The sequence below is a fragment of the Pristiophorus japonicus genome, chromosome 26 (genome assembly GCF_044704955.1).
Source record: "Pristiophorus japonicus isolate sPriJap1 chromosome 26, sPriJap1.hap1, whole genome shotgun sequence".
In the NCBI taxonomy this organism is placed as follows: domain Eukaryota; kingdom Metazoa; phylum Chordata; class Chondrichthyes; family Pristiophoridae; genus Pristiophorus; species Pristiophorus japonicus.
This window is the reverse complement of record NC_092002.1, coordinates 7,685,669-7,709,055: the sequence shown is the minus strand read 5'-3', so window position 1 is coordinate 7,709,055 and position 23,387 is coordinate 7,685,669. Positions and strand designations below refer to the sequence as shown.

At 51.1% G+C, this 23,387-nt stretch overlaps 1 protein-coding gene across 2 annotated transcripts in view; it reads right to left on the bottom strand.

Annotated features, from left to right (window-relative positions):
- Positions 1 to 746: 746 nt before the first annotated feature.
- vaspb (vasodilator stimulated phosphoprotein b) overlaps positions 747 to 23,387 on the bottom strand; it is a 99,522-nt gene continuing 76,881 nt past the window's right edge. Inside the window, exons 7-14 of one of the 2 annotated variants that reach the window (XM_070867742.1) lie at positions 22,016 to 22,134; positions 19,302 to 19,350; positions 17,593 to 17,638; positions 14,660 to 14,705; positions 12,884 to 12,946; positions 8,806 to 8,872; positions 4,532 to 4,589; positions 747 to 1,750 (exon numbers count right to left, since the gene is read on the bottom strand). In XM_070867742.1, coding sequence (XP_070723843.1) covers positions 1,713 to 1,750; positions 4,532 to 4,589; positions 8,806 to 8,872; positions 12,884 to 12,946; positions 14,660 to 14,705; positions 17,593 to 17,638; positions 19,302 to 19,350; positions 22,016 to 22,134 — 486 coding nt within the window. In that variant the 3' untranslated portion in view covers positions 747 to 1,712. The remainder of the gene's footprint in view (positions 1,751 to 4,531; positions 4,590 to 8,805; positions 8,873 to 12,883; positions 12,947 to 14,659; positions 14,706 to 17,592; positions 17,639 to 19,301; positions 19,351 to 22,015; positions 22,135 to 23,387) is intronic. The other variant, XM_070867743.1, reaches the window with a different exon arrangement.

Sequence of the window (23,387 nt, the reverse complement as noted above, 5' to 3'; positions counted from 1 at the left end):
GCCTAGTGGATGAACTGGTAATGTGAGAAGGGTTCCCCATCCCTCGCAGAAGTGACGGTACAAGCTTTTGGGGGGGGGGGGGGGGGGGGGGAGAAAGAGAGGAAGAAAGGGAGAAAAGAGTGGGGCAAGACTCACAGAAAGATACACAACCCGTGGGTAAGTGGCTCGATTTTACACACGCAATTATACCCCCCCTCCCCCCTCCCCCCTCCCCCCTGTATTCTGCTCCCGCTGCATCTTGACCGATCGAGATTTTCTTCGACAATCCAGCAGGAAGAGCAGTGGTCCCGAGCGTGACTCCTTTCCCCCACACACCCACCCCGTGCTAAACTGGAGTAAGACGAGCCGGGGATGGTCCCCGTGAACGAGGGAATGGATGGGGCTCTGGACAAGGCAACGCCCCTTTTATTAAAAAAAAATATGCCCAGTTCCGCGACTCGCCAGGTTCAGTTCCACGGCATTCACCCTCTGGTGTCCTGTCTGTGATCTGCTCATTTAAACCAACGTGCCAGCTTTCCACCCGACAAGGGCTATAATTCCACCCCCCCCCCCCCCCCCCCCACCCACATGTTGCCCGAGGTCAGTCTCAGCAACGTTGGGCAAGGGGCAGCAATGGGACGAGGGTCTGTGCCTGTGAGCTCCCACTCTCACCATGAGCGCCCCCCCCCCCCCCCCCCCCCCTCACCCGGAGTTTAACGGGGGCGTTCCACTTGGTGAGGAAACTGGGATTACTCCCCCCCCGCCCCCGCCCGCCCCACACTCCCGATGAGAACTCCCTTTCTCTCGGGCTCTTGCTGGGAAAATGGAGGGAGACAACAACGGCACTGAACCCCAGCACGAACGATATCCTCGCCGCTGGGCGGACCTTTAATGAAGCCCCGCCCCTGAGCACATGCAGTGCCGGGGCTGCAGGGGGCGACGGTGAGCCTTGCTGAACTGCTACATACAGACCATCCTGGATTGGGGATGTCGGAGGGGCTGATTCCCAGTGGAGCTCCTTCAGGAGGGACACGGTAAAGAGAAGGCGTTATAGTTTGCCCGATTTGGAGGACTCCATTTCACAATTCGAGCTGGTGGGAACAGAATCAAAGCTATCCCCTCCACCCTGCCAGATTGAAGTCAAATAGTTTTTGAACCGTCTGGACACCACTGTAAGGGATTCGGTCACTTTAAAAGCCAGCCCATACCCAGAGATATTTCGTCTCGATAAGAAGCCGGTCTCTCAGCATCATTTTCACCACCCTGACGTTTCCACGGTCAACAACGCAAAAAATAAAAATTGGAAAAATAAAAATTGGTAAGATTCTAAGGAAAGTAAATTGCTCGAACGACTAAAGAGTGGACCCAACGAACCCCTTCACCACTATTGTAAAAAGAAAAGGGAAAAAATATTAATCCATTCCCCTCCCAACAAAATCAAGAAATCCAAAAAAAAAAGGCAGAATCAGAAGGGCAAGAAGAAAAATTGAAACTTATTTTTTGAAACGGGTTAAAGAACGTGTTCATCATATCCCGCCCACAACTATTTAAAAAAAAAATTTTTTTTTTTTTAATAATTTTTTGTTTTCGTTTTAAATTTTTAAAAAAAGTCTTTGCGCTCCCCCACAAGGGGAGTGGCATCTGATGTGTCTGGCTATTGGCAGTACTGTCCCCGATTTCAGATGCTCTCTCATGCCCGTTTGCGATTTGCAGGAGGATCCGCAGTGCTGAAACTATGTCGAACTCAGACGCTGCATCTCTTGCCGGACAGCTGAAAGAGAGAAAGACTTGCATTTATATAGCGCCTTCCACTACCGCGGGACATCGCAAAGCGCTTTTACAGCCAATAAAGTACCTTTCGAAGTCATCATCATAGGCAGTCCCTCGGAATCGAGGAAGACTTGTTTCCACTCTTAAAATGAGTCCTTAGGTGACTGAACAGTCCAACCCGAGAACCACAGTCCCTGTCACAGGTGGGACAGACAGTGGTTGAGGGAAGGGGAGGGTAGGACTGGTTTGCCGCACGCTCCTTCCGCTGCCTGCGCTTGGTTTCTGCATGCTCTCGGCGACGAGACTCGAGGTGCTCAGCACCCTCCCGGATGCACTTCCTCCACTTAGGGCGGTCTTTGGCCAGGGACTCCCGGGTATCGGTGGGGACGTTGCACTTTATCAGGGAGGCTTTGAGGGTGTCCCTGTAACATTTCCTCTGCCCACCTTTGGCTCGCTTGCCGTGAAGGAGTTCAGAGTAGAGCGCTTGCTTTGGGAGTCTGGTGTCAGGCATGCGAACAATGTGACCCGCCCAGCAGAGCTGATCAGAGTGTGGCCAGTGCTTCGATGTTGGCCTGGTTGAGGACGTTAATGTTGGTGCTTCTGTCCTCCCAGGAGATTTGCAGGATCTTGCAGAGACATCGTCTGTGGTATTTCTCTGCATTGCACTGTAAGAAATACGGCAGCCAATTTGCGCACAGCAAATTCCCCACAAACAGCAATGTGATACTGACCAAATCATCTGTTTTTAGTGATATTGGCTGAGGGATAAATATTGGCCCAGGGATACCGGGGAGAACTCCACTGCTCTTAGCACATAAACCATTTGCATGAAGGCATTGGTGAACGCTGTTAACACCTAAACCATCATAAGAAATAGGAGCAGGAGTCGGCCATTCGGCCCCTCGAGCCTGCTCCGCCATTCAATAAGATCATGGCTGATCCGATCTTGGCCTCAACTCCACTTCCCCGCCTGCTCCCCATAACCCTTACTTCCCCCATCGTTCAAAGATTTGTCTATTTCCACCATAAATATATTCTTCTTCCGACTGTGCCTGTGGGATTTTTTTTAATGTCCACCTGAGAGAGCAGACGGGGCCTCGGTTTAATGTTTCATCGGAAAGACAGTTCCCTCCGACAGTGCAGCACTCCCTCAGCACTGCACTGGGAGTGTCGGCCTGGAGTGGGACTTGAACCCACAGCTTTGAGGACAGACACAAGGCACAAGCTAATCAACACTTTGCAGGTCGTTGTCCTCCATCAGCCAGTCAGCATCTCCAACGCAGCACGATTGCTGGCAATGGTCAGGCTCCGCAAACCGTGGGCACTCGACGTAGGCCGCGACCGTTGCTAAGCAACACAGCAGGCTGCCAACTCAGCCACGGCGGAGTTATAAATGAACACAGTTATAGAGCTATGGAACAAGCTGCCGTTTCATGTGGTGGATGCACTCACTGAATTCCTTCAAGCGAAAGCTGGATGTGTTTCTGGCTGCGGCGGAGACCACCTCTTACAGAAGGGTAGGTACTGCAGGGAATTTAATGGCCAGAGTGATCTCCTGGACTAGTTTCAATCGCTGAGATGAGCTGGAGAGGAATTTCCCAGATTTTTTTTTTTTCCTAAATTGGCCTGGGTTTTAAAACAAAATCTTTTTTTGCCTCTCCCAGGGTGGAGTGTAATTGCGATACATGAGTTATCGCAATTCTTTGGGGGGCAGGTACAATGGACCAGATGGGCTTTACCTGTCCGTCATTGGTCGCATGTTCGTAAATCCTTGCACCCTAACCTGGCTTGCTGGGGAAGTACATCTTCCGATGAGCCACTGGGCCTGGCAGACAAAGAGCCACAGGCTCGATCAATGGTCTACGCAGAGTTGGCTCGGCCTACCGGAGGGCACCAGAGTTGGTTTCTAGGGACAAGACCTACAGTCAGGGGAGGGGGGGGGAGGGGAGGGGGGGGGGGGGGAGGGGAGGGGAGGGGTCCCAGTCCGGATCAATAACCTGCCGCACCCCCCCTCCCTCGCTGGGAGATGCACACCGTCAGGTTTGGGAAGGACAAGGACCGGCAGTGATGCCCCCCCAGGTAAAACAGCCGACCCAAGGCTCCAGTTTCTAGATTTACACATGGAAGACTGGCCACTGGCCCTCTGTCCCTGGGGAGTGTCGGGGGGGGGGCAACAGAGGATACATTAGACACGTCAATCCAGGACAGGCAGGATGATGTAGCACAGGGAGGCCCTGCTAATTTGCCCTTTCCAAGTAATGATCCAATTCCCCTTTGAGAGTCACTATTGAATCTGCTCCCACCGCCCTTTCAAGCAGCGCATTCCAGATCACAACAACTCGCTGTGTAAAAAAAAAAAGTCTCCTCAGATCCCCCTCTTAAAACAAGTCACGATCGCTTTAGTAAAGCCCAGATACAAGTTTTAATTGTAAATAAATATTAAAACACACATTTAAAGCTACAAGCAATGGGGGTGCGGGGAATGAGGTTGTGGCGATTTATCAGGAAGCTGCTTTGCGTCGAGCAGTCTGCAGGTGGTTGTGCAGCCCGTGTGTTTTGAGGTCGGCTGCACTGTGGCTACATCACCAGTAGCTAAAGGGCCAGAGGTCACAAACTCCATGCACCTCACTGCCAACGTTCCTCAATTGATGGTTCCACCAAACGCCTGTCCAACTCTCGCTTAAAATTATCCGTGTTGCCCCTCCACCATCAAACCTGCACACGTCATATTGGAGACAGAGATCATGTCACGCCACACGCCCGCATCAACACCAGCACCTACCTTCAATGATTTCAGCCTTGACTTTCTGCAGTTCTTTCTTAACTTCCTCCAACAGCTCCTGGAGAGACAGACGGTTCAAGTGTGAGAGAGAGCGAGAGCGAGCGCGTGAGAGAGAGAGAGACATGATGCAAGTCAGAGAGAAAAAATAAATTGCATTTCTATGGCGCCTTTCATGACCTCAGGACGTCCCAAAATGCTTTACAGCCAATGAAGTACTTTCGGAGTGTAGTCACTGTTGTAATGTGGGAAACGCGGCAGCCAATTTGCGCACAGCAAGCTCCCACAAACAGCAATGTGATAATTAACATAACACAAAAAGCAGATTGAGGGATAAATATTGGCCCCAGGACACCGGGGATAACTCCCCTGTTCTTCGAAATAGCAGCCGTGGGATCTTTTACGTCTAATGTCTTGGTTTAACATCTCATCTGGCACCTCCGACAGTGCGGCGCTCCCACAGCACTGCCCCTCCAATGAATGAATTAACTGCACAGATCGCAGTTAACGGATACGATGCGATTGACATCACGGAGACATGGCTCCAGGGTGACCAAGGCTTGGAACTCAACATCCAAGGGTATTCAGCATTAAGGAAGGATAGACAGAAAGGAAAAGGAGGCGGGGTGGCATTGCTGGTTAAAGAGGAAATCAATGCAATTGTAATGAAGGACATTAGCCTGAATGATGTGGAATCGGTATGGGTGGAGTGCGGAATTCCAAAGGGCAGAAAACGCTAGTGGGAGTTTTGTATAGACCACCAAATAGTACTAGTGAGGTTAGGGACAGCATCAAACAAGAAATAAGGGATATGTGCAATAAAGGTACAGCAGTAATCATGGGCGACTTTAATCTACATATAAATTGGGCTAACCTAACTGGTAGAGGAGGATTTCCTGGAGTGTATTAGGGATGGTTTTCTAGATCAATATGTCGAGGAACCAACCTGGGAGCTGGCCATCCTAGACTGGGTGATGTGTAATGAGAAAGGACTAATTAGCAATCTTGTTGTATGAGGCCCATTGGGGAAAAGTGACCATAATATGGTAGAATTCCTTATTAAGATGGAGAGTGACAAAGTTAATTTGGAAACTAGGGTCCTGAACTTAAGGAAAGGTAACTTCGACGGTATGAGGTGTGAATTGGCTAGAATAGACTGGCAGAGGATACTTAAAGGGTTGACGGTGGATAAGCAATGGCAAACATTTAAAGATCACATGGATGAACTTCAGCAATTGTACATCACTGTCTGGAGTAAAAAATAAAACTGGGAAGGTGGCTCAACCATGGCTAACAAGGGAAATTAAGGATAGTGTTAAAACCAAGGAAGAGGCATATAAATTGGCCAGAAAAAGCAACATGAGGACTGGGAGAAATTTAGAATTTAACAGAGGAGGACTAAGGGTTTAATTAAGAAGGGGAAAATAAGAGTACAAGAGGAAGCTTGCAGGGAACATAAAAACTGACTGCAAAAGCTTCTATAAATATGTGAAGAGAAAAAGATTAGTAAAGACAAACGTAGGTCCCTTGCAGTCGGATTCAGGTGAATTTATAATGGGGAACAAAGAAATGGCAGACCAATTGATCCAATACTTTGGTTCTGTCTTCACAAAGGAAAATACAAATAACCTTCCGAATGTATTAGGGGACAGTGGGTCAAGTGAGAATGAGGAACTGAAGGGTATCCTTATTAGGCAGGAAATTGTGTTAGGGAAATTGATGGGATTAAAGGCCGATAAATCCCCAGGTCCCGATAGTCTACATCCCAAAGTAATTAAGGAAGTGGCCCTAGAAATAGTGGATGCATTGGTGATCATTTTCCAACAGTCTTATCGACCCTGGATCAGTTCCTTGGACTAGAGGGTAGCTAATGCAACGCCACTTTTTAAAAAAAAGAGGGAGAGAAACCGGGTAATTATAGACCGGTTAGCCTGACATCAGTAGTGGGGAAATGTTGGAATCAATCATTAAGAATGAAATAGCAGCACATTTGGAAAGCAGTGACACGATCGGACCTAGTCAGCATGGATTTATGAAAGGGAAATCATGCTTAACGAATCTTCTGGAATTTTTTGAGGATGTAACTAGCAGAGTGGACAGGGGGAAACCAGTGGATGTGGTGTATTTGGACTTTCAAAAGGCTTTTGACAAGGTCCCGCACAAGAGATTGGTGCACAAAATCAAAGCACATGGTATTGGGGGTAATGTACTGACACGGATAAAGAACTGGTTGGCAGACAGGAAGCAGAGAGTCGGGATAAACAAGTCCTTTTCAGAATGGCAGGCAGTGTACAGTGGGGTGCCGCAGGGCTCAGTGCTGGGACCCCAGCTTTTTACAATATACATTAACGATTTGGATGAAGGAATAGAGTGTAATATCTCCAAATTTGCAGATGACAGTAAACTGGGTGGCGGTGTGAGCTGTGAGGAGGATGCCAAGAGGCTGCAGGGTGACTTGGACAGATTATGAGTGGGCAAATACATGGCAGGTGCAGTATAATGTGGATAAATGTGAGGTTACCCATTTTGGGGGCAAAAACATGAAGGCAGAATATTATCTGAATGGCGGCAGACTAGAAAAAGGGGAGGTGCAACGAGACCTGGGTGTCATGGTCCATCAGTCACTGGAAGTGTGCATGCAGGTACAGCAGGCGGTAAAGGCGGCAAATGGTATGTTGGTCTTCATAGCTAGGGGATTTGAATATAGGAGCAGGGAGGTCTTACTGCAGTTGTACAGGGCCTTAGTGAATATTGTGTTCAGTTTTGGTCTCCTAGTCTGAGGAAGGACGTTCTTGCTATTGAGGGGGTGCAGCGAAGGTTCACCAGACTGATTCCAGGGATGGCTGGGCTGTCATATGAGGAAAGACTGGATCAATTGGGCCTTTATTCACTGGCGTTTAGAAGGATGAGAGGGGATCTCATAGAAACATATAAGATTCTGATGGGACTGGACAGGTTAGATGCGGGAAGAATGTTCTCGATGTTGGGGAAGTCCAGAACCAGGGGACACAGTCTAAGGATAAGGGGGAAGCCATTTAAGACTGAGATGAGGAGGAATTTCTTCACCCAGAGAGTGGTGAACCTGTGGAATTCTCTACCACAGAAAGTTGTTGAGGCCAATTCACTAAATATATTCAAAAAGGAGTTAGATGAAGTCCTTACTACTAGGGGAATCAAGGGGTATGGTGAGAAAGCAGGAATGGGGTACTGAAGTTGCATGTTCAGCCATGAACTCATTGAATGGTGGTGCAGGCTAGAAGGGCCGTATGGCCTACTCCTGCACCTATTTTCTATGTTCTGCAGCTCTACCCATATAGACCACTGGGTTGGACAATGATGACGAGGATTGCGGGTTATTTTGAGCAGAGCGAGCACATGGAAATGGGGGCAGCTGGAAGCAGGAGACAGAAACAAAGAGACACACACCAACTTTAATCGGAGGTGGGGATGGGAAGAAGCAAACTCCAGGTAGCTGTGGGCTGGTCTGCGGAGGCACAACACCTGAGACGGAGTGTAAGAACACCGGGGAGGGAAGGGAAAGGTCAGAGGTGGGAAGGGAAGGGTCAGAGGTGGGAAACTGAGTGGCAACATGGGGAAAAAAGCAAACCAAGAACTAGGGTTTATTTCTAGGAGGTACAGAATTGAAAAGTACGGGAGTTATGCTAAACCTGTATCGAACCTTGGTTAGACCACACCTGGAGCACTGCGTACAGTTCTGGTCGCCAAATTACAAAAAGGATAGAGAGGCACTGGAGAGGGCGCAGAGAAGATTTACAAGGACGATACCAGAAATGCGAGGGTGTACATATCAGGAAAGGATGTACAGGCTGGGTCTCTTTTCTCTTGAAAAAAGGCAGCTGAGGGGTGACCTAATAGAGGTCTTTGAAATGATGAAAAGTTTTGATAGAGTGGATAGAGAGAGAATGTTTCCACTTGTGGGAAGAGCATAACTAGAGGCCATCAATATAAGATAGTCACCAAGAAATCCAATTGTGAATTCAGGAGAAACTTCTTTACCCAGAGAGCGGTGAGAATGTGGAACTCGCTGCCACAGGGAGGGGTTGAGGCGCATAGTATCGATGGATTTAAGGGGAGGCTGGACAAGTATACGTGGGAGAAGGGAATAGAGGGTTGTGCTGATAGAGTTAGATGGGGAAAGACGGGAGGAGGCTCGAGTGGAGCATAAACGCCGGCATGGACTGGTTGGGCCGAATGGCCTGTTTCTGTGCCGTATATCCACGTAATCCTACTCAGGAAAAGGTTGGAGGAATCAGTACCTGTTTCATCCGATCGACGTCGCTGTCTTCCGAGCTCGCTTCGTTGACAGTGGGAGCCGACTTCACCCTGGAAAACACGCGGTCAGATAAAGTAAAAACGGGGGGGGGGGAGAGCAGCTGCAGCGTTTGGAACCCGTGCAGAAAAGGCCACACGCGGACAGGCAGAGCAGCAACAAACTCCACAAGCTGGACAGGGGAGAAAGGTTACCACGGCAACCGGCCAGCTTATTCGAGCAGTCTCGGACTCCCGATTTTTTTTCTCGCGGCAAACAGGCGCGAAAAAGGTGCACGAAGAACACGGAAGCAAGAGGCGAGAGGAAGGCGGCCTTGCACTGGGTTCCCACGGATTTATTCCGCGTGAGATTGGGCCTCGCCCTCTGCACATCACCCCAAAACCAGCTACCTCAGTCGGGGAGGCCACAGGGTGTGGGGAATGGAGAACTGGCGCAACAGGCCGCGTTCACAGTCTGTTCGGAGGCTTCAGTCCGCACCCAACTACCCCGGTACCGAACCTGGGCACACCCTGATGCCGAGGGGCCGTTACTCTGTGCTGATCCCGTTCTGTACCCGACCCGGGAGTGCTTGGTGTTACACAAGCTGTTGTCTCACCACAGGAGGTTTAACCCGTTAACCACCGGAGTTACCGGCGCAAAGGTGGGTTCCTCACTCCCTTGGCCATCCTCAAACACACACGGCCGAGCTCGGCACATGTCCCTTATAACGGGAATGGTGTCAGAGTGCATGCACTGTGCCCCCTGACCCTGCAAGGGGCGGGGGCAGCGATGAATGGGTAGCAAGGAACTACACCAGTCTCATGCCATCCATACTGTGCCAGCAAAGGCTTCTACGAAGGCTACGCACCTGCTTGGCAAGGGATGGGCAAACAGGGTCAGAGAGAGAGCGAGAGAGGGGGAGAGAGAGAAAGGGGGGGGGGGAAGAGAGAGAGAGAGAGAGAAAGGGGGAGAGAGAGAGAGAGAGAGAGAGAGAAAGGGGGAGAGAGAGAGAGAGAGAGAGAGAGAGAGAAAGGGGGAGAGAGAGAGAGAGAGAGAAAGGGGGAGAGAGAGAGAGAGAGAGAGAGAGAGAGAACTTGCCTTTCATGACCTCAGGATGTCTCAAAGCGCTTTACAGCCAATGAAGTACTTTTGGAGTGTAGTCACTGTTGTAATGTGGGAAAAGCGGCAGCCAACTGTCGCACAGCAAGCTCCCACAAACAGCAATGTGATAATGGCCAGATAATCTGTCTTTTGTTATGTTGAAATGAGGGATAAATATTGGCCCTAGGACACCGGGGATAACTCCCCTGCTCTTCTTCGAAATAGTGCCAGGGGATCTTTTACATCCACCCGAGAGAGCAGGGCCACGGTTTAACATCTCATCCGAAAGACGGCACCTCCGACAGTGCGGCGCTCCCTCAGCACTGCCCCTCCGACAGTGCGGCGCTCCCTCAGCACTGCCCCTCCGACAGTGCGGCGCTCCCTCAGCACTGCCCCTCCGACAGTGCGGCGCTCCCTCAGCACTGCCCCTCCGACAGTGCGGCGCTCCCTCAGCACTGCCCCTCCGACAGTGCGGCGCTCCCTCAGCACTGCCCCTCCGACAGTGCGGCGCTCCCTCAGCACTGCCCCTCCGACAGTGCGGCGCTCCCTCAGCACTGCCCCTCCGACAGTGCGGCGCTCCCTCAGCACTGCCCCTCCGACAGTGCGGCGCTCCCTCAGTACTGCCCCTCCGACAGTGCGGCGCTCCCTCAGCACTGCCCCTCCGACAGTGCGGCGCTCCCTCAGCACTGCCCCTCCGACAGTGCGGCGCTCCCTCAGCACTGCACTGGGAGTGTGAGCAAGTTTCTGGAGTTGAAGCCACGACCTTCTGACTCACCGAGGCGAGAAAGTGCTACCCACTGAGCCGCAGCGGACATCAAAATGAAGACAGCCTGTATTTATAGCCTCAGCGCTGTTGAAACCACAGCCCAGCATCCCAAAGCTGAAGCGGTTTGTGCAGAAGCCTTTGAGCAGCAAATAGCGCACAACCAGGGGTTAAAGTTCAGGGGGATGGGGGAGGGGAGCCAATTTCAGAATCAGACCAATAGCTATTCTCTCTAATCTGTGGATTGCAAAAAGTTGTACTGAATATATATATATATATATATATATTTTTTTTTAAGTCTGCATCTGAAGGAGGCCTCAAAAGCATTTAAAGTTTGTAAAATGTTATTCTGGCTGACTTGGGATCGATGGGAGCAGCCTGCACGGATTGGAGGCTATTGCACGAGGGGAATTGTGATCGACTTGATCGTGGGATTCGCCCAAATCCAGGCTCCCTCGTCCGCAGTACAGCCCGTGAATTCAGCTCAAAATTCTGCTCTTCAGTTAACAGCGATGGTGTGACTCCCCCGTTTACAGGGTGCAGGAGGGAAGAATGAGGTGATCTCATTGAAACATACAAGATTTTAAGGGGGATCGACAGGGTAGATGCAGGGAGGGTGTTTCCCCCCCGGGCTGCGGAGTCTAGAACCAGGGGTCACAGTCTCAGGATAAGGGGTCGGCCATTTAAGACTGAGATGAGGAGGAATTTCTTCACTCGGAGGGTGGTGAATCTTTGGAATTCTCTGGCCCAGAGGGCTGTGGATGCTGAGTCTCTGAATATATTCAAGTCATGTAATCCCTCCCAGTCCCCACAGGATCGTGGAGGGGGAGTGGTCACTGGGCCGTGATCAGGAGTCTGATAGCGTAGTGGTTATGTTACTGGACCAGTAATTCAGAGGCCTGGACTGATGATCCAGAGACCCGTGTTCAAAGGAGCAAAGTTGCAAACCGTCACAACCGAGGGAACAAGGGACGGCCATAAGAACATAAGAAATAGGAGCAGGAGTCGGCCATTCGGCCCGTCGAGCCTGCTCCGCCATTCAATGAGAGCATGGCTGATCATCGACCTCAACTCCACTTCCCCGCCTGATGCATCATGCATTGTACATGGTATGTCATGGTACATCAGTCACTGAAGGTTGGCATGCAGGTACAGCAGGCGGTTAAGAAAGCAAATGGCATGTTGGCCTTCATAGCGAGGGGGTTTGAGTACAGGGGCAGGGAGGTGTTGCTACAGTTGTACAGGGCCTTGGTGAGGCCACACCTGGAGTATTGTGTACAGTTTTGGTCTCCTAACTTGAGGAAGGACATTCTTGCTATTGAGGGAGTGCAGCGAAGGTTCACCAGACTGATTCCCGGGATGGCAGGACTGACATATCAAGAAAGACTGGATCAACTGGGCTTGTATTCACTGGAGTTCAGATGAATGAGAGGGGATCTCATAGAAACGTTTAAAATTGATGGGTTTAGACAGGTTAGATGCAGGAAGAATGTTCCCAATGTTGGGGAAGTCCAGAACCAGGGCTCACAGTCTAAGGATAAGGGGTAAGCCATTTAGGACCAAGATAAGGAGAAACTTCTTCACCCAGAGAGTGGTGAACCTGTGGAATTTGCTACCACAGAAAGTTGCTGAGGCCAATTCACTAAATATATTCAAAAAGGAGTTAGATGTAGTCCTTACTACTAGGGGGATCAAGGGGTATGGCGAGAAAACAGGAATGGGGTACTGAAGTTGCATGTTCAGCCATGATCTCATTGAATGGCAGTGCAGGCTCGAAGGGCCGAATGGCCTACTCCTGCACCTATTTTCTATGTTTCTATCTCCATATCCCTCGCTACCCCGAGACTCCAAAAATCTATCGATCTCAGCCTTTAATATAATTCAGAGACTCAGCATCCACAGTCCTCTGGGGCAGAGAATTCCAAAGGAATTATTGTTAAAAACATTATACAAAGTCCTCAAAAAACATTCAGAAGTGGGTTTAAAATTAAAACATTGCTGACTCCTTCATCAAAAGAAACAGGATCAAATGGCCAGAAACTAAATGTGTGACCTAAAACGAAAATGGATGAGCAAATGTTTGACCCAAATCAAAATGGACGACCAAGATGCTTGATGGTTTTATCCCTTCCCCAGATCTTTAACCCTTGGTTGCAAGGCCCCATTGATGTGCCATCATCCGACATCACACAGCGGACTTCTGTCCTTTAACGTTGAATACCTAGGCTGCAACCCGCAGGATGAGCTGCTCGAAGAGTCTGCCGTCTTCAGCATGGAGTTGCCTCTGCAGAGTGAGAGGGAGAGGGTCAAACAAGAAAAAAACCCCCAGAAAAATGAAGAAACCCAGTTACTTTGGAGCGATGGGCAGCAGTGTCGAATCATCGCCGGGTAAACCAAACACCTCAGTTGGGAAAAGAGGTAAAGATGTGTTCAAAGAATAACCAGTTAGATAGCCGAGAGCGAGATACACCAATAGGCCAGTCACCCATCAGATTTGCTCCTCCCGCAGACCGCCAACATTCCATTTGGTCACAGCCTCGACCCAACCGGTTGGGTTCCCTGACTGGAAGATACTCCCAACACTGGTCGCTGTACTTCAAATTTAAATCAAGCACAACTACGGAATATCTATTTACCCTCGCGTGCTACATTCTTCACCCCTGACCCAAGGTGCCACACAGGACTCCATCAGATATTAGGGTCTTCCTCCCCCTCTTCTTGGGCAGTTCGTTCCCCCGGAGTCGGGGATGACTTGCTGCCACACTAAAACAAGTTCCAAAGCGAGCGCGGAAACGGTAAACCTGGACTCGAAGTTAACGGGCGATACGCAAATATATACACAGGCTGCACAATACTGTGGTGGGCAGGGTGTATTGAGAGGCTCAGTCAGCCCACACAACTCGTCCTCTCTCGTGAGCAGATCTCCCCCCTCCCCCCATAACCACCCCCCCCACTCCACAACTCCACCCACCACAACCCCATTCCCCCCCCTCCACAACCCCATTTCCCCCCCACTCACCACAACCCCATTCCCCCCCCCCACCACAACCCCATTCCCCCCCCCCACCCAACCCCATTCCCCCCCTCACACACCACAACCCCATTCCCCCCCCCACAGCCTTTGCAAGGGCACCGAGCGCCATGCTCTAATGTAGCAGAGGATAGACGTGCCTGTTCAATCTTGCGACACTAAGTCATCTTGAATTGGGAGAAATAACTGGAGACCAAAAAGTCTCTTCAGACTGGTGTTGGAATTGAAGATTCATTCTGTGGGACAATAGCTAAAGCGAGTCGAACAGCGTGAACATAAATAACTGATAACGGGCCACTCCAAACATCTGAAGGCCAAGAACAGCCTGTCTGACTCCAACCTCAGGAGGATGTGAAGAGGAGGGTTTCACCCAAGAGTTGAGACAAAGAACTCGACATATCATAAGTTAAATGGTCGTGTCCATATCCTACACCAGGCCCACCCCTAAAAAGAGAATAAAAGACCCAGAGGGTGTTTCAGGGCAGACGGTGAAGACAAGAACTGCTCATGCCACCAGCCATCTGTTCGGGACTAGTACCAGCTACTTGTCATGGTCGTATGTCTATTCTGATTGTGTGTGGTGTTTGACTATATTTGAACTACCGCTCCTTCAACAATATGCCTTATAACTGCTCAGACCCTTTGGGTATGGGTGTGTGACCTGCGATCCTAATCTTACACCCCCTCATTAGCTCATAAGTCTCCAGTCTGATTGTCGATTTCCATAGTGTGAAGCTCAGCACAGGCCGGGCCTCAAACCACATGGCCTTCTGGGCGTTGGTGCAAGTCGGTGGGTGTTTTGTACAAACATTTTCTGACACAAATTTTTTCCAGTTTAAACAGGTTCCCCCCCCGCCCAATGAGAGGGGAGGTGGGGCCATTTTTGTGGGGCTTTTGTAGTTAACTCGCAATCACCGGAGGTGAACCACTCACCTCGACGTTGCAATGAGCAAACGAAACACTCACCTGGAGACTGATGGACTGGGTTTCTCCCAAGGTCTCTTGATTGAATCTAAAAAAAAAAAAATGGGACAAAAAAAAAAAATGAAAACCTCGCACTTAAGCTGCTTTATCCGGCAAGACTTAAAAACAAAAGTCAGCGTGCGTGCAGTTTTCACAGAGCCAGGGCAACATTATATTCGCAAATAAAACGAGGCCTTCTTGGCCACATCGTGTGCAACCAGTTCACCTCGAAGTTGCCTCCAGCTGCACAAAACCCGCGCGTCAGGAACCGGCGACACAATGGACTGTGCGCAGCTTTTACCAAAGAACTGAGCTCAACAGATTCAGCTTGGGAGAGACAAGCCCCCATGGTATCTAAAGTGTGCGACAACCCACAATAAATTGGATTTGAATTGCTCTGTGGTATTCCGGTTTTACTCTGCCTGCCTGCCTGCCCGCCCCACCCCTCTTGCAGGTCGATATCTTTTAGGCACCACTGCACAAGCACACAAACACTACAAATGGCTAACAAGAATTGTGATCACATGACCCCTTGCCACATGACTTTTTATTGTTATTACATCAGTAGCCCACTAGATGGAGCTCTATCACAGGCTGCCGATCTTCGAGGAATTGCCCAGGGCCCTCTGCAACTTAACGATTAATCTCCTGGACACTACTGCAAGCTCCAGCTGGGAGAGAGAGTCAGATAGAAACATAGAAATTAGGTGCAGGAGCAGGCCATTCGGCCCTTCGAGCCTGCACCGCCATTCAATAAGATCATGGCTGATCATTCAACCTCAGTACGCCCTTCCTACTTTCTCTCCATAGCCCCATTTTTTGGACTTGGGCCCCGGAGCGTCGTCGGAGAAAGAGGTCACCGAGGGGCAAGAAAGAAATGACGTGTTTTTATTTTCCACTTTTTGATTATTTTAATTTATTTAGATGAAGGACTTGCCTTAGGAGGAAAGATCGAGTAGGTTGGGCCTTTACGCATTGGAGTTCAGAAGAATGAGTGGTGATCTTATCGAAACGTATAAGATAATGAGGGGGCTCGACAAGGTGGATGCAGGGAGGATATTTCCACTGGTGGACTGAGTCTCAGATTAAGGGCCTGCCCATTTAAAACTGAGATGAGGAGGAATTTCGTCTCTCGAGGTTGTAAATCTTTGGAATTCTCTGCCCCAGAGAGCTGTGGAGGCTGGGTCATTGAATATATTTAAGGCAAAGATAGACAGACTTTTGAACGATGAGGGAGTCAAGGGTTATGGGGAGCGGGCGGGGAAGTGGAGTTGAGTCCATGATCAGATCAGTCATGATTTTACTGAAAGGTGGAGCAGGCTCGAGGGGCCGAATGGCCGACTCCTGCTCCTATTTCTTATGTTATGTTCTTATAATATGGGAGAGAAAATAAAAGGCTACTTGACCGAGTGGGGCAGTGGGAAGTTACACAAGGACACTTTCCAGGAATAGGTAGAGAGCTGGTGACCCGACTTGTCGACCTCGCCATCAGGTTGGTGTCCGTCAGAGAAGCCTGGTCAGAAAATCCAAGCCTCCGCTTTTCTCCAAACTATCACCTGGTGGTGCGTGTGGACAGGTAAGCAGAGAATGCAGTTTCCCTCTCGCTACACCATCAAATCCTTTAAGTATAAGAGAAGGCGGCCATTTGGCCCCTCAAGCCTGCTCCGCCATTCAATGAGATCGTGGCTGATCTTCTATTCCACGATCCCCATATCCCTCGATTCCCTTCGTATCTCTGCCTTGAATATACTCAACGACAGCCTCCACAGCCCTCTGGGGTAGAGAATTACAAAGATTCACCACCCTCCGAGTGAAGAAATTCCTCCTCCTCTCAGTCCTAAATGGCCGACCCCTTATCCTGAGACTAGAATAGTTACAGTACAGAAGGCAGCCATTCGAGCCCGTGCCAGCTCTCAGCAAGAGCACCTCAGCCAGTCCCACTCCCATCCCCGCCCTTTCCCCGTAGCCCTGCACATATTTTTCTCCATTCAGATACTCATCCAACTCCCTTTTGAAAGCCGCGATCGAGCCTGTCTCCACCGCCCTCTCAGGCAGCGCGTTCCAGATCCTAACCAATCGCTGCGTAAAAAAGTTTCCCCTCTGGTTCTTTTGACATGACCCCTAGTTTTTTTTATAAAGTTTATTCATTCACCAGATGTAGGCATTGCTGGCAAGGCCTAACTGCCCCTTGAGAAGGTGGTGGTGAGCCGCCTTCTTGAACCGCTGCAGTCCGTGTGGTGAAGGTGCTCCCACAGTGGACTTTGTCGGAGCGGTTCGGTACAACGGAGTGTCTCGCTGGGCCATTTCAGAGGGGCAGTTAATGATCAACCACATTGCTGTGGGTCTGGAGTCAGATATCGGCCAGACCGGGTAAGGGCAGCAGATTTCCATCCCTAAAGAATATTAGTTCTAGACTCTCCAGCCAGGGGGAAACAGCCTCTCTGCATCTACCCGGTCAAGCACTCGAAGCTTCCTCAATCATATTGAATGGCTCAATTAGATCACCCCCTAGTCTCCTCTACTCAAAGGAGTACATAGTATTTGCAGCACACAAGCAGGCCATTCGGCCCAACATGTCTCTGCTGCCGTTTATCCTCCAGACAAGCCTTCTCCCACCCCTCTTCATCTAACACCACTGCCATATCCTTCTATTTCTTTGTACTTATCTAACTTCCCCTTAAATACATCTACGCTACCTGCCACAACCACTCCATGTGTAAAGCCTCACTAGTCAAGCATGACTGCAGGCACAACGACCAATCACTGGACGACACGAGCCTCGTCTACACAACCGGTGCTTAGAATTTAACCTTTTCTACCCCAGTGCTATTCTGGGGAGGTTACGTTCACCAACAGAGCCCCGGCAGTGCAAGAGCAGAGGAAAGGGAAGCATAAGGAACGGCAATCTGTTTGCCACACGTGGTTCTGAGCCGTACCGCTGCTGTGAACGCTTGGCGCTTTGGTCCCCGAGTTGGAGTCTTCCTGTAGAAAATAAAACAACTGGGTTCAGCACCAGAGGCATTGATGGCATGGCCCCTACAGTACTGCTGGGCTTGTAGACCACTTTACAAACTCCTCCCCCATCAAATCCCATTTGGACGATCTTACGATTGATCAGGGCTCTCCGCGAGCGACTCTCTCGTGAGCACCATTGAGCCATCAAGGTTGGTGCACGCAAAGCAACCACTAGGTGGTGTGAGAGAGTCGCACAAGTGCAACCCCCTCTCCCTCCGGTACAGTGTCTTGATGGCACTCTGGCTCTGCCAAATGGCACCGAAGAGATTCTGGATGTGCCATACAGAGGAGCAATACATCATCCCATCGCTCTGAGGCAGAGAGAGGGGTATACTGGCCCAACTAGCACACACCAGATCTCCCCCCACGCAACCCTCCTTTCTCACCCACTCCAGCCCCCGCCACACACACATACAGCCCCCCCACACAGCATATACCCCCCCTCCACACATACCCCACCCTCCACATAGCGCACCCCACATACCCCCACCCTCCACACAGCACACCCCACATACCCCCACCCTCCACACAGCACAGCCCACATACCCCCACCCTCCACACAGCACAGCCCACATACCCCCACCCTCCACACAGCACACCCCACATACCCCCACCCTCCACACAGCACACCCCACATACCCCCACCCTCCACACATACCCCCCTCCACACACCCCCACCCTCCACACATACCCCCCTCCACACACCCCCACCCTCCACACATACCCCCCTCCACACAACACACCCCACATACGCCCCCTCCACACACGCACAACCCACATAACCCCCCCTCCACACACAGACCCCACATACCCCCCCGCTCCACACACCCCCCACATACCCCGCTCCACACTCCACATACCCTCCCCTCCACACAGCACACCCCACATACTCCCCCTCCACACAGCACAGCCCACATACCCCCCTCCACACAGCACACCCCACATACCCTCCCCTCCACACAGCACAGCCCACATACTCACCTCCACACAGCACAGCCCACATACCCCCCTCCACACACATACCCCCCCCTCCACACATAACCCCCTCCCCACCCCACATACCCCCCTCCACACTCCACATACCCCCCCCTCCACACAGCACACCCCACATACTCCCCCTCCACACAGCACAGCCCACATACCCCACTCCACACAGCACAGCCCACATACCCCCCTCCACACAGACCCCCCACATAACCCCCTCCCCACCCCACATACCCCCCCTCCACATACCCTCCCCTCCACACAGCACACCCCACATACCCGCCCCTCCACTCCACATATCCCTCCCTCCACACACACCCCACATACCCCTCCCTCCACACACACCCCACATACCCCCCCCCTCCACACACACCCCACATACCCCCCTCGTCCACACACACCCCACATACCCCCTCCCTCCACACACACCCCACATACCCCCTCCCTCCACACACACCCCACATACCCCCCTCGTCCACACATACCCCACATACCCCCCTCCCCTCCACACACACACCCCACACTCTTCCCCCCCCGGATTTGGACTGATCTCTCGTGGCCGAGACCATGTGATCGACGGTACACATTGAAGCTGCCGAGCGAGGGGACGGAGTCGCTATTGGCCGGACTGGACGTTGCGACTTACATTTGGTTCTTCCTCTTTCTTTGGAGGCGGCTTATCGACCACTTTCCGTCTGAATTAAAAAAAGAAACAAGAGTTCCGTGAATACAGGTTGCCAAGCGCGTCTCTATGGAGCACCCATCCCCCACGGCCAAGTATGGTCAGCAGGCAACTGGGTCTCGAAGGGTCAAAGGCCACAGGTTCAACCATGGTGCTAACATATCTGATCACAGTGGCCAACGTACCTTCACGCTCTTCCCTGCCGTCACCATTGTACTTGGAAAGGTCTGCACCATCACAAGACTGGGACTGGGACAGGGACTGACAGTAAGTAAACGCTCCATAATTGACCAGAGTACCCTGGGTTGGAGCAAAACACACGCTCTCTTTCTCTTTCTCCTCCCCCCACCTCCCTCCCCTCCTCCGCCCGGTTCAATCGCACACATCAATGGTCATAGTGCTGAGGGAGCCCCGCACTGTCGGAGGTGCCATCTTTCAGATGAGACGTTAAACTGAGGCCCCGTCTGCTCTCTCAGGTGGATGTAAAATATCCCAGGGCCAACTATTTCGAAGAAGAAGAGCAGGGTAGTTGTCCCCTGTGTCAATATTTATCCCTCAATTAACATCACTAAATCAGATGATTAGGCCATTATCACATTACTGTTTTGTGGGAGCTTGCTGTGCGTAAATTGGCTGCCGCATTTCCCACATTACAACAGTGACTACACTCCAAAGAACCTCATTGGGTGCGACACACTTTGGGACATCCAGATGTCGCTCTCTCTCACCAGAGTGTTGACCGTGCTCAGGAAACAGGAGCCCAGACCCTCAAGGGGGGGGTTGGGGTTGGTCCTGGGGAAGGAGGGGCAGACAATTACCAGGAAGCACATTCTACAGCTGAACGTCTCCGGGAAATAACTCAAGAACATAAGAAATAGGAGCAGGAGCCGGCCATTCGGCCCCTTGAGCCTGCTCCGCCATTCAATAAGATCATGGCTGATCTGATCCTGGCCTCACCTCCACTTCCCTGCCCGCTCCCCATAACCCTTGACTCCCTTATCGCTCAAAGATCTGTATCTCCACCTTAAATACATTCAATGACCCAGCCTCCACAGCTCTCTGGGGTAGAATTTCACAGATACATAACCCTTAGAGAAGAAATTCCTCCTCATCTCTGTTTTAAAGAATTCTCTTCGCTTCTCATAGAATCATACAACCAACGCACATGGAGCCCACTTGGTCCTTTGTGGCGGCTCTTGGAATGAGCTATCCTAATTATTCCCCCCCCACCCCCCGAAAACAGCCCTGAAAACACTGCCTTGTTAATCATCATCATAGGCAGGCCCTCGAAGCGAGGATGACTTGCTTCCACGCCAAAAAGGGATGAGTTCACAGGTGTTTCAATGAAGGACCTAATATTCCGGATCCCGAACTACATCCGGAAGGGTGGAAGATGCCTGTGGGTGGATTTTTTTAACGTGCGGTGACCGTTGCACACCAGCCACCACAGCCTTGTTAAAATATTTACCCAATTCCCCTTCGAGTCATTACTGAATCTGCTGCCACCGCCCTTTCAGGCAGCGTGTTCCAGATCACAAATGGCTGTGTAAAAAAAAAAAATTCTCCTCATCTCTCCTCTGGTACTTCTGCAAATGATCTTAAATCTGCCTCCTCTGGTTTCCGACCCTCCTGCCAGTGGAACGAGTTTCTCCCCATCGACTCGATCGAAACCCCTCACTCGTGCTCTGCAACACCAATCTACTAACTCAAACACAAGGACATAAGAAATAGGAGCAGGAGTAGGCCAGACGGCCCCTCGAGCCTGCTCCGCCATGCAATAAGATCATGGCTGATCTGATCATGGACTCAGGCCCATTTCCCTGCCCGCTCCCTTATCGATTAAGAAACTGTATTTCGGTCTTAAATTTATCAATGTCCCAGCTTCCACAGCTCTCTGAGGCAGCGAATTCCACAGATTTACAACCGTCAGAAGAAATTTCTCCTAATCTCAGTTTTAAATGGACGGCCCCTTATTCTAAGATTATGCCCCCTAGTTCTAGTTTCCCCTATCAGTGGTAACATCCTCTCTGCATCCACCTTGTCAAGCCCCCTCATAATCTTACACGTTTCGATAAGATCACCTCTCATTCTTCTGAATTCCAATGAGTAGAGGCCCAACCTACTTAAACTTTCCTCATAAGTCAACCCCCTCATCTCCGGAATCAACCGAGTGAACCTTCTCTGAACTGCCTCCAAAGCAAGTGTATCCTTTCGTAAACATGGAAACCAAAACTGCACGCAGTACTCCAGGTGTGGCCTCACCAATACCCTGTATAACTGTAGCAAGACTTCCCTGCTTTTATACTCCATCCCCTTTGCAATAAAGGCCAAGGTTGCATTGGCCTTCCTGGTCACAGCAGGAGTTCCCGGGTAGAAAACTACACCTGCCCCACACAAAAGACAAGCCCGGTGTGGACCGACTTCTCCGAGCTGCATTGCAACTGCAAGAGGAGAACGCTGGCCGGCTTTGTAAGCTGTGAGTCCCGGACAGAAACACCCCCCCCCCACCCCACCCCCCCCCACCCCCCACCCCACCACCCCCCACCCCACCCACCACCCCCCACCCCACCCACCCCCCCCCCCCCACCCCACCCACCCCACCCCACCCCACCCACCCCACCCCACCCCCCCCCCACCCCCTCCCCCGGCCCCCACGCTCCTGAGGCAGAGTAGCTCACCTTCTGGCCAGCATGGCACTCATTTCCTCCATAAGACCACCGCCTCCTCCACCCCCGCCTCCACCTCCACCGCTCTTGGGGCTCGAGCTTCCACTTGACACAGCATTTTCCTCGGCCGCCTGGGAGCAAAGAGGCAGCCCGTGAGATCGGAGTCCATTTACGGGGGAAAAGTCATCGCACACTTAAAGCGCTGGCATTTATATAGCGCCTGTCACGACCTCAAGGGTGACCCAAAGTGCTTTACAGCCAATGGAGTACTTTTTGATGCATAGTCGCTACTGTAATGTGGGAAACATGGCAGCCAATTTGCGCACAGCAAGCTCCCACAAACAGCATTGTGATAATGACCAGATAATCTGTGGTTTTTTTATTGAGTAATGTTGGTTGAGGGATAAATATTGGCTCCAGGAAACCGGGGATAACGCCCCTGCTCTTCTTCGAAATAGTGGCCGTGGGATCTTTGACATCCACCCGAGAGCAGATGGGGTCTCGGTTTAACGTCTCATCCAAAAGATCGCTCAACCAACACCAGAGAGAGATTCAGAGTTAATGTTTCAGGTCGATGAGCTTTCGTCAGAACTAGAACAAACTTTCCAGTTCAGTTAATTCTGTTTCTCTCTGCACAGAAGCTGCCTGACCCGCCAAGTACTTCCAGCATCTTCTGTTTTTATTTTAGATTTCCAGCATCCGCAGTATTTTGACCCGAGATTACCGGGTCGTCTATTTAAATTCGGTTCGTGCACAAATTGGCAGCTGCTTTTCCTGCCATCACTATAGGCAGTCCCTCGAAAATCAAGGAAGACTTGCTTCCACTCTGAGCACGAGTTCTCAGGTGGCTGAACAGTCCAATACGGGAATTACAGTCTCTGTCACAGGTGGGACAGACAGTGGTTGAGGGAAAGGGTGGGTGGGGAGCCTGCGCTTGCTTTCTGCATGCTCTCGGCGACGAGACTCGAGGTGCTCAGTGCCCTCCCGGATGCTCTTCCTCCATTTTGAGCGGTCTTGGGCCAGGGACTCCCAGGGGTCGATGGGGATGTTGCATTTTATCAGGGAGGCTTTGAGGGTGTCCTTGAAACGTTTCCTCTGCCCACCTGGGGCTCGCTTGCTGTGTAGGAGTTCCAAATAGAGTGCTTGCTTAGGAAGTCTCGTGTCAGGCATGTGAACAATGTGGCCCGCCCAACGGAGCTGATCAAGTGTGGTCAGTGCTTCGATGCTGGCCTGATCGAGAACACTGACGTTGGTGCGTCTGTCCTCCCAGGGGATTTGCAGGATCTTGCGGAGACATCGTTGGTGGTATTTCTCCAGCGCTTTGAGATGTCTACTGTATATGGTCCACGTCTCTGAGCCATACAGGAGGGCGGGTATCACTACA